This window comes from Gavialis gangeticus, unplaced genomic scaffold (genome assembly GCF_001723915.1).
Source record: "Gavialis gangeticus isolate Ggan-Ray unplaced genomic scaffold, GavGan_comp1, whole genome shotgun sequence".
NCBI lineage: Eukaryota > Metazoa > Chordata > Crocodylia > Gavialidae > Gavialis > Gavialis gangeticus.
Window position 1 is genome coordinate 49,284,710 of NW_017729034.1, and position 15,062 is coordinate 49,299,771.

The 15,062-nt window shown below is 44.9% G+C and overlaps 1 protein-coding gene across 1 annotated transcript in view; it reads right to left on the reverse strand.

Moving 5' to 3' along the window:
- The window catches only part of RYR2 (ryanodine receptor 2), a 784,157-nt gene that overhangs the window by 308,183 nt on the left and 460,912 nt on the right, over nt 1–15,062 (reverse strand). The window contains exons 51-53 of the mRNA XM_019526720.1: nt 14,785–14,875; nt 4,347–4,487; nt 2,790–2,953 (exon numbers count right to left, since the gene is read on the reverse strand). Coding sequence (XP_019382265.1) covers nt 2,790–2,953; nt 4,347–4,487; nt 14,785–14,875 — 396 coding nt within the window. The remainder of the gene's footprint in view (nt 1–2,789; nt 2,954–4,346; nt 4,488–14,784; nt 14,876–15,062) is intronic.

The window sequence follows — 15,062 nt, forward strand, 5'->3', positions numbered from 1 at the left end:
TAATCCAAGCCTTCAATTAAACTCTGCAAGTGCATCTCAGGGTAGATGGCGGGTAAAAGGCCAGAGACAGTGCAGCCCCATCCTCTTCCTTTCCATCCATCCAAAGGTGCAAGTAAAACCGTCACTGGCAGTAAGCAGAGCAAGGTCTCCAAAGACCAAGGTGCAGCTGCTTGCGCTCTCTGTATTTTCTGCTGCAAGGAGCCCAGGCTCTGCGGCTGGTGGAAGGGGCCGGCGCCCAAGCTGGCTGTGGCAGGCAGTTGGGAGGCTGCAAGTGGCTGCACTGGGCTCTGTGGAGCCCCAGCTCTGCTCATTGCCACCAGCAGATGCATGAGCACCTCAGGGCGGATGGCAGGGAAGGAGCTGAGGGCAGTGCAACCACAGCCCTTTCCCACCATCCACCCCACACGTGCACCCACCATCGAAAATGAATTGGGCTGAGGCTCCGCAGACCCTTGTGCAGTTGCTTGCACTCTCCCTGCCACCTGCTGTAAGCAGCTCCTTTCCACTATGCTCCAAGACTGCAGGGCTTCCTGCCCTTTTCTCTATTTGCTGGTAAGTTGTTATATTGGGTTTTTTCCAAGAAGCCTACTAAAATCATGGCACCCACTGTTTTTTTGCAGGAAGCGCCTGATTTCATGTTTTCTGTGAAAAATGCAAAATCGCAATTTTGGTAGATCTCTAACCATACATCTCCTACACTCACCTCAATGAAGGAAAAATCACTCTGTAGTACATAAGTCATGAGTTTGCACCTTAAGCACACTTGATGTATATAATGTATGTGAGCAATGGAAACAAAGGACACGAGCAGTGGGATTCTGGCTGCCTTTTCAAGGTGTATATATAAGTTAATGGAGAAAATTCCTTCTGCCCACTTCTACAATGTTGCCCCACTCTACAAAAACAGCTAAAACAAGAGTAGAATACTTCAGAATCTTTCAAGAAAAAAGGCGCTGCATGAAGGTAAGATCATCATTGAGTTTTATATTTTCAATATTAGGCACAGGGGTTTAGCATCTCGCCTCTATTACATATTCATGACTGTTATCATCGTAGCCATTTACTTTATAGTTCTCAAAAGTATGGTAGGTACTTTATAAAACAATAAAAAATGAAAAAAGAGGTTACTACATCTCCAGACTGAAAATGTCTTAAAATGTACAAGGGTGTCCAAGGAACAGTGATTTGTGCTGTCTTTCATGTTTTAGAAATGACAAAATACCCATTTTATATTGAGGGAGCACATCCTCTATATGTTAGCAGATGACACCAATCTGGGGGGGAGACAGAGGGGAGTTGTAGATATGCTGAAGGGTAGGGCTAGGTTCAGAGTGACCTAGACAATTTGGAGAATTGGGCCAAAAGGCATCTCATGAGGTTCAACAAAGACAAGTGCAAAGTCCTGCACTTAGGAAAGAAGAATCCCATGCACTGCTACAGCCTGGGGGCTTACTGCTGGGCATCAGCTCTGCAGAGAAGGACCTGGTGGTTACAGTGGACAAGAAGCTGGATATGAGTCACCAGCAGGGGTGGGCAATTATTTTGGGTGGAGATCCGCTTACTGAGTTTTGGTAAGCCATCAAAGGCTGCATGACAGGCAGCCAGGGGCAGATAATTATTAATTTTCTAAATGTTTTAGGGGCCCTGCGGGCCAGATAGAATGGCTTGGTAGGCTACATTTTGCCCACCCCTGGTCAACAGTATGCCCTTGTTGCCAAGAAAGTGAACAGCATACTGGGCTGCATTAGTAGGAGCCTTGCCTGCAGATCAAGGGAAATAATTATTCCCCTCTATCCAGCACTGTTGAGGCCATCTTGGGAGGGCTATGTCCACTTCTGGGCCCCCTACTACAGAAAAGATGTGAATAAATTGGACAGAGTCCAGTGGAGGGCAACAAAAATGGTGAGGGGTATGGAGTTATGAGGAAAGAGTGAGGGAACTGGGCTTATTTAGTCTTCAGAAGAGAAGGCTGAGGGGGGATTTGATAGCATGGGTGAGTGGTGCCACCTTAGTTGGGGGGGGAGGGTATGTCCGCCTCCAGTGGGAAGTCAGCGACCAGGAGGGGATTCCCCCGTGGGTGATCTCACTGGCCAGGAGGGGTCCCCCCACAGCCAACCATGAAGTGGCCAATCGCTGCAGCTGATCACTGCAGCCACTTCTGGGAGTGGCTGCAGCTGCTTCCAGGAACACAATAGTGCTCCACTCCCTGGCCGGTGCTTGCAGGGGGGGCACCAGTGCTCCCACTGCCCCCCCTCACCCATCGCCTAAGCGGCGAGTGCAGCCTGTCAGGGGTGCATCGGCACTCTCAGGGGGTACACATGCACCCCCTATGTGTCACGACTGTTTGATAGTAAACTTTAAGTACCCAAAGGGTGGTTCCAAAGAGGATGGAGCTAGACTGTTTTCAATGGTGGCACATAACAGAACGAGGAGTAATTGTCTTAATTCTCTGCAAGGGAAGTTTAGGTTGGATATGAAGAAAAATTCTCTGACTTGAAGGGTGGTAAAGCACTGGATCGGGTTACCTAAAGAAGTGATAAAATCTCCATCCTTGGAGGTTTTTAAGGCCCATTACAACAAAGCCCTGGCTGAAATGATCTAGTTGAGAGTGGTCCTTCTTTGAGCAGGAGTTTGGACGCGATGACCTCCGGAGGTCTCTTCCAACCCTAATTTTCTATGATTCTAATTAAGTGGGGATGGATGAAAGAGTGTTATTTAATACAACATTCATTTACAAACTTTCATGTCTATTAATGGTAAAAGCAGCTATTATAAAAAAATTCCCTTACTTTGATGTATCAACAGGTTGCGGGTTAAAATTCCCATCTGAATCCATTGAAGATTGTTTTTCCATCATACTGACATAATTTGATTCCATGTAGTCTGGTGGTAGAGCCCCTGCAACTGCACTCAAGCAAGGCAAGGCCAGTTTAAATAGCTCTTGTTCATACTTCTGTGAAATAAACATGGAATAAAACAACACTGGTGAATGGATATCAGGCTCATTATTGGAGAAATTGATCTAGTTATCCAGCTCTTGCTCAGTTAAGGCACAGATGAGACTTCTGGGATAGTTAAATAGTATTAAAGAAAACCTGTAACATGTTAAAAAGTCCTAAAGAGATGTTATTTATTGGAACCACTATATAATAGATATTTTAACATTTATACCACACAATATAAAATACAGAAGCCTACTAATTCATACGCATTGACCAGTTCTTTGAAACGAAAGTCTTATTTATAAGAACAAGAATTATAAATGCTCCTCTCATTGGGCTACAACAGCCTGAGTTTGATGACCTTCTGGGTGCATTCAAAAGCACCCCTCTTTTTTCCAACATGTCAGACAGAGAAAATATGGAGGTGTAGGACACTAGGAGATGTGAGGGGAGAAGGATTAATGTTTACTGAACTAATAATTTCACTGGGTTAAGAGATTTGGTGTTAACCAATGCATTTTTTAAGACTGTCGAGGATTCCCAGTATTGCAAATGTCATTCTGCCTGATTGCAGGGTAGCAAAAACATAGATTAAAAAAGTAGATTTAATTAGCAAGGCCATTTAATATAAGATGTGTATCAGTTTGCTTTTTAAAGGGATTATAATAAATAGTTATCATGAAAGGAGCATATTCCTTGACAAACTGTTATATCTAAACTGTTTAAGGATCTTTTAGGTATACATCTACGATTAGCTACATAATTCTTATATAATACAGGGCTTAGTCTGTCGGTAACACTCTTGGAGCACTTTAATTGGTTAGTCAAAAAAACAGAGTGCAGAGCACCGCCATGATGGAAGGGATAGAGCAGGGGGGCGAGGCCAGCAGTAGTGGCCTCAGTGACCCCACCTCCCACTCTGTCCCCATTATGGTGGTGCTCCACCACCTCCGAGGAGCAGGGCCGGGGGGAGGGGGAGAGGTGGGGAGACCAGCAGTGCTGGAGGCAGCAGTGGTATGGGGTGCTGGCAGAGGGGGACAGAGGAGCTAGCTTCCCCCCCACCCCTCTGCTCCTGGAAGGCAACAGCAGCATGGGGTAGTGGGTGGCAGTGCTCCATCCCTGCCTGGCTCCCTGCCACCCCAGTCGTTCTTGGCAGGCAATTCACTAGTATATCATAATAAAGTACACACTATATTAGTTCTCCCTATCTATGCAGTGCTTTGTTAAAATTTCATATTAATTCTCACTATGTATTTTTCTTAATTCATTTAGAATAATTTATAATAACTAAATATTAATTTTGGTATAATTAATACAGTCATTCTACCACATTTCAACTAAGTAGGTTTAATATAAATGCTCATTATTCCTTTGTTAACATGAAAAAATAGATATAAAAATTACCTTTTGAGACAGAGCATCAAAAATTCCCCAAAACAATTTTCTGGATAAATGAAGTTCTTCTTCAGAGGCTGCACCAAAGTTGCCCCATCCACCTGGCAAACAATAATATTTCCAGCATCTTTCATAATGATTTGTCAGCAACTAAAACAGAAAATAGATTGAAAGTATAAAAAATAATATAATGTGTTCTATTTCATTCACCCTAGGATTCAACCACTGTGCAATCCCCTCCGAAATTACTCACCAGAACAATACATTTTCAGGGGCATTTCTGAACACACTAGTCCCCATGGGCATTTTTACATGTGATCTGGGGGTGGGGCGCTTTAATTAGCATGCCTCTGAGAACTGCTCTAATTAAAGTGCCTGCAGACAGAGCCGACCCAAGCAGGGGTGCAGGGCCTGGGGCAAATCAGCTCATGCAGAGCCCCACCCCAACCCCTGCCCCAATTCCACGTGCCCTGGATGTGAAGAAGCCACCACTGCCACGGGTGGCAGCACCAGCGGCAGGGCAGGGATAGCAAGTGGCCAGACCTGAAGCCGGCAGGGCAGAGTTGCCACAACCACTCTGCCCAGCTCCGTGGGGCCCCGCAAAGTGCAGGACCCAGGACAGTCACCCTGATTCACCCCTCCCCCCCCCCGAAATGGCTCTTCCCTCAGAGTATCAACCCACCTGTTCTTCAGAATAGTGGTGGGGCACCATAATGATAATTCATTAAAAGTTTACAAGCGATTAAAACTGTTGGTCATAAAAATATTTCTGCAAAGTTGTCAGGTTTGACTTTTTTAGCTTTTTGTTCATGCATGTCATTTTGCTCATTCAGGTCTATCTCATTAATGTTATATATTAATTTTATAACTGTATCAAATGCAGTTGCTATGACCAACAACCTGACACTGAAAGCATGAGACTGTCTGTGCAAGGCTGTTTAGGATTTTGATGTCACTTTTACAGTATGCTAAGATTAGAACACATTTAAAGTTTAATTATAAAAAATTACCCCTTACCTAAAAATTAAGAGTCAAGATAACTTCATGCTCTTTAAGTAGGTGCTGTGGATCCACTTAAAACTGGATCCTTCCCCAAAATATGCAACTGTTCAGTTTTACAGTAAGTTATGTAATGCTGTCTGCACTGTAATACCTAATAGAGTTACTAAAAAAAACAAAGGAGCCCCAAGCCAGCTCACCTGAGAACATGGGGCCCACTCCTGCACCCACTCAATGCATGAAGCACCCATTGATGCCAGTGAGAACTCCATGCACAAGGAACAGCTGCAGAACTGAGCGCTGTGTCTTACATGTCTTACCTTTTATTCATGGTAAAAAGCTCATTTAGTTAAAGCATCCCTGCCACCATTTTGAAGCATGGGGAGGCTGATACATAAGATGAGGAGTGTGGCTGGAGCGTGCTAACTGGAACACTCCAACAGACTCAAGTCTGCTCCAGCACGCTGTCATTTCAGCACATGAAGCAACCTCCTCACACATCTACTGGCACCATAAAATACCATATGTCTTTAGAACCCCAGAAGGAAAAGTATTATTAATAAAATATAAGTGATATCTAAAGATTATACAGTATCCCAATTCTTAAAGTTAATTTGGGGGTTTTTGTATACTTTTTGTTGGGGTTGTTTTTTTGGGGGGGGGCGTGAGTGGGGAGTTGCAGTTTTCAGAGATGTAATTTCTTAATCATAAGTAACACCTATTTTAACATCTGGTGTTGCTTAAGTAAATCCCTGCTTCTTAACTGGAATTAACTAAAATAAAGATCTCACCCAGAGTCAACATTCTAGGTTTTATTCTGGACACTGTCAATGAGTGACCCAGACACCACTGGAGTTGAGGGAGGATGAGACTAGACTGGAAAGTGGTTTTAATTATGCTGCAAACATATTAACAGCTCTTGGAACTATTTGACAATAGCTCATCCAGTGCAGTTATCCTTTACCCTACAGTTGTTTGCTCTAATGGAGGGCTACTGTCAATTTATTACTCTTCCCCCAGTCCACATGGTATAAGGCTAGAATCATCCTACGACATGATGATTAGGGCAGATGGACTCCGTGCATTAGGAGCCCTAAGCCTCTTCCTTCTCTTCTTTAAGGCATGAATTCTCCTAAGTTGCTTATAATGACAAGTTATAAAGAAAATAAGTCATTGAACAAGTGTCTGCATGGAGTACCTTCTAAGTTGCAACATCATACATTTTAGCATTAACCTACCCACAGCCAAAATAAAATAAACAATTAGCAGTGGAGGGGAAATTTCTTTGCAGCCCTGATAGTTGACTGACATTATGCCTACAAAGTGGTTCGAAAACCAATCCTGTTCTAATTCAAAGAAGGTGAGGTAGGGAGTTCTTCCTCAGGGATGGAATGACAAGTTTCTTAAATACATAACTAAATTCTTATTTCTAGTTTGCTGTAATGGTATGTCAGAGAAAAAGCATAGGCTAATGAAGATTAGATGACTCCGCGTAAATGAAATATTTAAAATTACAGCCAGTGTAAGAGGTATAGGAGTCTTTTTTTTACCAATTGTCAGAACAAACCTACCTAGAAAACTGCAAATATTCATAGTATGAATAGACATATTATTTTAGAATCTTCAAAAACATCCTGTTGGTAAGGAAGGGAAGACTTGATAACAATCAAAGAGAAAAGTGTACATATTTGAAGTTCCAAATGCACGGTTGACATGGATTCAAGTATTTTCAGAATTATACCATTCTCCTGTTGAAGAACTCTTGGCTTAAATCTGGGCTTCTTAGAAGAAACAGATACTTAATAGTAAAAGAATTTAAATCTCTGTTACACGCATAAAATCACGGTACTTGCAGAAACTTGAACTTGCAAGAGTGCTATTTCAAAACTCTTTTCTCAAAACAAATTTCAGTATGTGTTGGTGAGACCAATTTTTGGCAAAGGATAGAGTCCCTAAAAATTAGGTGTTGAATCCCTTTCACATCTGGAAGTAAGGACTGTCCATACATGCAGCAGTTTCTGATTCATTGTTCCGGATTAAGTGCATTAACTTTTAAAGTTTCTTACACTAACACAAAAAAGACAATTTCCAAGAAAGAAGATATTTCTGTGGAAACTTTTTTTTCTGTCATAGATTAATCCTGTTTAGCTGTCAGACTACACAGGTATAGTCTGACAGCTCTTAGAGCAGAAATCTAAATCAGCATATCCAAAAACCAATGGCTATTACAAAAAGAATGGAGCTATATGTAATAACATAACCAATGCCCATTTGACTCTTCTGAGAATATTTCAGAAGTGAGAGTCAGTGGCAACCTGTTTCCCAACCCCACTCCTAGAGGAGAGTGAGTATTCTATTTTGAAATCAAAGACTTGAGTGGAAGTATGCAAACTTTCCCAACTGTACCACAGCAATCCAATCTATTGTCAATAAGAGCAATACCAAAGCTGCAATGAATAAACCTCCATATTTAAGGATCCAAGAGTATCGTCTTCCTGTTCAGAGTGCTGGCTTTGCCTCAACTATTCCCCAAAAATAATCCTTCTTCCTAAAGCCCACTTCCCTACCTAGCAGGGACTCTCTTCTAGGGTTGTGCAAAGCTTCAGTAGCCAATTCGATTCAGAGGAGATTTGGCCTGATTCGGCAGCCAAATCTACAAATCTGAATCGAATTGAGAGACCCATAAAAACTCCAAATTGAATCAAAGCCTCCTAATCAATTTGGAAAAGATTCAGAGATTTGGAAAGCAGACATGCAGGAAACAGAAACTGAGAAGAGGGAGGGGGAGGGCGGGTGACTGCTCTGATATTGACATCTGTAGCTGGCCAGTGACTGTGATCTTTCTCTGAGTTCCCTTCCAATCACAGTGCTCTGAGGGAGGTGCATAGACACAACATAGGAGGCTGTGTGTGAACTCATCTGTGTGCCTTTTGTGAGCTGTATGTCTGTCTCTCTGTTGCAGCAGCAGCATCTGAAGGGCTCTGGCTTGGTAGCAGATAGTCTCTGGCCACCAAGTTTTATCCAGTCCTTTCCTATTTACCCTTGCCTACAATCCCTCTTGTTATCCATTCCTTTCAGCCTATTCTTGCCCCAAAATCTCTTATTTGTTCTTGTTAGTGTTTTTTCTTTCCCTCCCACAAAAAAAAGTCTGTGTTTTCCCTGGCAGTGCGTCAGCACTATGCAGGAAAGCACAGCATATATTACACACAGACACACAATCATTTTGCAGTGCACCAAACAACATGAAGCATCCTGGAAGGCAGGTGCCAGGTCTTATGGCAGGGAAGGGAGAGAGGGCAGAGGGAGCGCTGCTGCAAGTTCTGCCCCCCCACCCCCCACCCGTAACATAGACGCACCCTCTTTCCTGGCAGCAAGGAGTGTGCTACTGCTACTGGGAGCAAGGAGGTGGGAGCTGTGTCTGCACCTGCAGCACCACTAGTAATCACAACCAGCAGCCGCATGACATTCTCCACTCCAATGTCAGTTCCTAGCATAAGCCTTCCAGTGCCAGAGGAGGAGCTGGATCTAGAAGCAAGGGGCCTGAGTGCCATAGCCAAGGAAATACTGGGGAAGGAGGGGGAATCTGAGTTTGTGCTCCACACCCCTCAGACTTTCTTTACAGGCAGGTCTCCTTCTCTGGAAGGCACTTCAAAGCAGGTTGTGAGGGCAGGTGGCTCAGCTCCTCCTGTTGTTGTACCTCTGCCTGGTGAGGAAGGGGATAAGGCAGGATCCCCACCCTCAACCCAGAAGCAGGTGGGTAGTGTCATGTGGCAGATGATCCCAGGTATGCTACCTGCCAGTACTGCCAAAAGCGGATCAGTCAGGGCAAGGATGAGAAACATTTCACCACCACAGCGATGCTGCTGCATCTCAGGAGGCAGCACACCCTTGCCCTTGTTCCTCCTCAGCCTGGCACCAGTTGGAGTGTGCCCAAAAAGAAGTCCCCCTCTTGCTCCAAAGCCCCCGTCCCCAAGAAGTAGAGGCAGGCCACCCTGGACCAGTGGGGGAAAGGTGGAGACAAAGGGGGGCACGTTCCCAAGGCAAGCGAGGTCACCTACAGCACTGGGGAAATGCTTGCTCTGGATGGCCAGCCCTTCTCCTTTGTTGAGTGTCCAGGGTTCAGGCAGCTCATGGTGCTCATGGCCCCACCCTACCAAGGGCCTGCATGCACCACCTTTAGCAGGACAGTGGTACCCTCCCTGTATGAGGCATGCAGGGAGTACTTGAGGGAGGAGCTGCAGAAGGCAGGGCCACAGGTAGCTTTATACTTGATCTCAAACATCTGGAGCAGCTGAGGTGGAGATCATGCCTACCTCTCCCTCACAGGCACTGTCAGGGCGTCGGTGGGCTCGCCTTCAAGCAGAGGTGATAGATAAGTCCCACACAGCAAGGGAGATCATAGTAGCCATGAACTGCATGGTGCAGGGGTGGCTCGTTGGGCAAGCTGAGCTCACCCACAGGTACGTGGTCACTGACAAAGGGGCGAATATGGTCAAGGCAGTGCATGATGCCAACTTTGTTAGCATTCGCTCTGTGGCACACAAGTTCCACCTCATAGTCAGGGATGCCATGACCAGCCAGCTCATTTCAAAATGCAGGAAGGTGGTGGGCTACTTCCACTGAAGCAACAAACAGGGCAAGATGCGGCGGGAGAAACAGGCAGAGCTGAGCATCCCGCATCACAAAATCATGCAGGATGGGGAGACTCAGTGGAACTCCACATACCTTATGCAGGAAAGTCTTGTGGAGCAACAGAAGACCATCCATGAGATGACCTTGCTTGGGGAGATTGGAATCAGTGGCCCCCTTAATAAAACAGAGTGAGATACCATCTCCCAGATCTTGATGGTCTTCAAGCCATTCCTCGAGGCCACTGAGAGCCTCAGTGCTGGCAATGCCCTACCTAACCAAGTGATCCCCATAGTGAAGGATCTTGAGAATCAAATGGAGAACCTTCCAGGGGATCAACGTTCCTGACTGAGGCAAGCTGCTTTCACCAGAGGTGCAGGCGCTGGTGAAGATGCTGAAGGAGGGCATCAAAAAATGGCTGAATTCATTGCGGTCCAGTACAGTCCACATGCCAGCAGGCATGTGCAAACCAAGGGTGAAGGGGAGCATCTGCAGCAGCAAAACCCTCTATCACTGGACAGAGGTACTGGTGAACAGTCAGGGAGGCAGAAGGGCAGAGGTGGGAGGGTGTGGAAGAGGGGATACACTGTCCCATACTAGCAGTCCAAGCACCAGCCAATGTCCTCCACCACAGCCAATGCGGGCCAAGGGCACCAGACCCCACCATCTGGTAGGAAGCTCAGAGGCCTCAGTGGCTACCTATCTCACCAAGGATGTGGAGCCACTGCTATGCGACCCCTTGGCCTACTGGGCAACCCACAGGTAGATGTGGTAGGATCTGCCCATGGTTGCCCAGGAACACCTGTCCTGTCCACCAACCAGTGTTCTAAGAGAGAGGGTGTTCAGCATTGCTGGTGATGTTTTGACAGCCAACTGCACTTCCTTGGATTCTCGTTTGGTGGATCACCTGGTGTTCCTGAAGGTGAGCCACTCACTGCTGGGGTTCCCCAAGCTCCACATGCAGACAAAGTGCCACCCTGCTCACTGTGCACCTATTTCCTTTCTTTAGTTGCTTTCACTACCATTTAATGCTCACTCTCAGAGCTGGAGGCAGCAGTTTAGTTTTTTACCAGCAAGAAGGGGAAGAACATCTCCCTGCTGAGCTCCCATGCCAGGATGTTCTTGGACATAAGAGCTGGGGCCGTGGGGAAGGAAGAGGCCCCAGGTCCCAGGCATAACCTAAAACTGCACCCTGCCAGGGTCTGGAGGCCTGGTGGGACTGCCAGTGGTGCAGCAGCCCCAGAAAATGCCAGGACCATGAACCTCCCTGGTGAAAAGTGGGTAGGAGGCACCTGGTAACCTCCAGCCACCACACACATGCATACACAATCCAGGCTGGGAAAAGCCCAGACCTTAAGATCTTTGAGAGGCCTGAGGCTTACTGGTTACAGAGGAGTTGTGAGGATGAGAACAGGCAGATGGATCAGATCTGACCTGAGGTACCCTTAACTGGTCCGTGCTGAGGCCAGAACCCAAAGGGGGGTGGGTCAAGGGGCCAGGGGCCTATTGCAAGGAATGCACAGAGCAAGAGGCTCAGGATTCTGAGTGGCCTGAAGGTGAGGCCAGGGTCTAAGGGGGAGCCAAAGTTCCCAGAGAGGGGACCACAGCTGGAGGGGGTGAGGGATGCAATGTGCAAGCCACAGGCATCAGTGTATGGAAGGTACAGAGCTGCAGAACAGATGTCACCTCTAGATGTCAGGGGCATAAATGCGCAGCCTCCCACCTGAGAATAATCTGAATCAGTTTAGATCAAGGCGTGGCAGGAAAAAAATGGGTGGGTGGTTGGCCCAGAAACAGGTGGGTGAACCAAGATGTAACTGGCACCAGGAAGGCCCCCTGTTACAGGCTACCATCCCTGTTACATTCATCCCACTCTGCCTTAACCCACACAAAGCAAACAAGGTTCTTTGGGTCAATCTAATATTTTTTATATTAGTTGGAGAAATATATCTTGGCAAGCTTTCTGATTTTAAAACCCCTCACCAGGCTGAGGAAGCATCTGCAGTTGGTGTGTGTGCTCTTCCTGGATGGAATGAATAGTAAAGAAGCCAGAGGCTTGGTATGCAGGCAAGAAAGTCAGTCAGTGAAAATGTAAATTTAGGCATCCGAGGGTGAGAGACATGCTGGGAGAGAGGGGGGAAGGAGGATGTAGCAGGTAAAAGTGAAGAGGTACCTAGAGAGTCAGATGTCAGGCAGGTTACAGTATGTCATATATCCAATGTCTATATTGAGTCCATGAGTTTTTGTATCAAAGAGCTTGATGAAGTGAAGTTCATAGGCTTGTCTTTGAAAAGTGTTTTGTAAATTCCCTTTGAGGATCAGGACTGAGAGATTGGAGAGAGTGTGGTTTTCTTGTGAGTGGTTCTTATCTTTAATAGATGTCCAGTGTGCATTCATTCCAGTGTGCATTTGTTGTTTGGTCTCTCCTACGCATTTTCCATCAGGGCACTTGGTGCACTGGATGAGATATATAATGTTTCTGGAGGTGCAGCTGTGAGATCCAGGAGTGGTGATGGTTCTGTTGTGGGGTGTAGTAATTGTGGGGGTACTAGAAATATGTTGGCAGATTTTGCATTTTTTATCATGGCACGGTCTGGATCCATTCAGTGCATCTTGGGTTGTAGGAAGTTTGCTTCTGGTGATGAGGTCAGTGAAGTTCGGTGCTTGTTTGAATTTTAAAAACACTTTTCACAAACAAACCTACAAACTTCACTTCATCAACCTCCTTGATACAAAAATTCATGGACTCAATATAGATATTGGATTTATGATACACTATAAACTGTCTGACATCTGACTCCCCAGGTACCTCTCTATTTTACCTGCTAAATCCCCCTTCACCCCTTCCCTCCCCTGAGACTCTCTCTCACCACCTAATGCCTCAATTTACATTTTCACTGACTGGCTTTCTTGCCTGCATACCAGCCTCTGGCTTCTTTACTACCCATTCCATCCAGGAAGAGCACACACCAACTGCAGATGCTTCCTCAGCCTGACAAACAGTTTTTAAACCTGAAAGCTTGCCAAGATATATTTCTACAACTATTCAGTTGGTCTAATAAAAGATATCATATCTAACTCAAAGAACCTTGACAGCCTGTTCCATAGACCAACACAGTTACAACCAGAAACCCAGTTAACACACACATGACATGAGTTTTGCTGTCAACAGTTTGAAGTGCACTTTCACAGAAGCCCCTGCACCTATCTCCTTGAAACCTGGCAGGCTTCATGCCCTCAGGAGGGGCTACCATCTCTACTGTTTTCATCCAAATCTTCAAAAAAAAGTCAAAGTTATAGGTATTTTAGTGATTCCCCATTATACTCTATGGCTGAATCACTGAATCGGCTGATTCAGTGGCCAAATCTCCAAATCAAAATCGGGACAGTGATTCGAATCTCTGAATTGAATCACTGTCCCTCTGAATTGGCAGAATCCAAATCAAATACTTGCCACTTCACAGAGGCCTACTCTCTTCCCATTCAACAGTATGGCTGAGGCAGGGTAGTAATAAAATCAAACCCCTGTTGCCCAAGGAAACAAAATGCTTTCACAGAGCGAAACAATCCTCAGCCATAAATTCTAGCAAGAAAGCATAGATGTGATTGAAACATAATACTATTTGTTCCAGTAGGTCAAGACAGAGAACCATTGAGAATGGCTCCAACTTTCAGGTGGGCAGGGCCTAGGTAGAGACATACAGCTCTAGTACAACAATATTTATAAGATGTTCCTCCAGGCACTAAACAATCTAATCCCAACTAAGAACTAAACCACGCTCCCCATCTAAGTGGTTTGCCCCTGATGGGACACAGTCTTACATTTCTAAAAGCTTTGAGAGAGATTCTAAGTATTGACTCATGCCTGTAATGAGGTCCTGACCTTGGGACAGAATGGCATCCCTTCCTCTGATGAGGTCAAAGAGTCCAGCTAGGAGGAATCTGCAGAATTCTGAGGTGTGGTCTAGTCAGCAAAGTAGTGCAACAGTAGAAGGATGCAAATAAGCATGGCCTGCTTCTTAAGAAATGAGAAAGAAAAGGCCAAATCAGAGAAGGAGAATAGCACATATGCCTTGTTCAAAACTGTACAGGAAAGCATCAGAAAAGCACTGCAGAGTAAGTATAAAAAAAACCTGTACAAGAAAGCAGCAGAAAAGATTTTTCATTGTTCACTGAAAAAGCAGTGAGATGACCATGAATCACTCCACTCCTGGAACTCTAAGGCTAAATTCCAATGATTCCCTAATGAGGTTGTTGCCTAAGTAAGGAAAGAAAGATCCCTTTGTGGAGAAGATCTGCAAACAATACCAAGAACAGATGGTGAAATACTTACACTTGAAGACAAGCTGTAAGGTAGAAATAAAAGGGGTTTCCACTAACTTTTCAGAGAAACACATAGAAAACAGGTCAATTTCTTTAGAGAAGAAAGACTGACACATGAAGCCTCAGCCCAGCCAAGGTTCCTATAATATTATTCTAGTTATGCTATGAAATCAGCTATCATCTGTCCATTTTTTCATCTTGCTTCCTTCTACAAGGGATTGAAGAAATGGCAGGATTTTTAACAGCGAGCCAGAGAGATTAGGCATGGACTTTATGTTTTAATTTGGATGGAAGTAAAGTAAAACAGAAATATGAATTACTGGTTGGAATATATAATAATGTATTGTCTTATTTTTTGTTAGAGGGATATCATACTAGTAGGCACCTATGTAGGAGGGAAGCCAGGTCTTATATTGAAAACATGACACTGTAAAAGATGACTCAAATATATCTTTATCACAATTCAAATACACTTTTACTATACAACTTCACTTACCTTAAGAGGCATCTTTGCATGCTCATTTAGTAGAGGAACATCAAACACTAATCTCCTCAGTAAGTGTTGCATCATGGAAGGCCTTAGCTGGCTGCAAGCAGACAAATAGTTTCAAGGGAGTGTACAAAAAAAGTCTATGTAATAAACAGATATTGCACTGAAATGACCACACAGACCAAGGATCCATGTCAGTTTGTCTACACCTCCAGTTTTTCCTGAATCTAGAAAGATACTCAATTTTGTGAATGATACAGCAGTTTAAAAATGTGTGGGAAGAT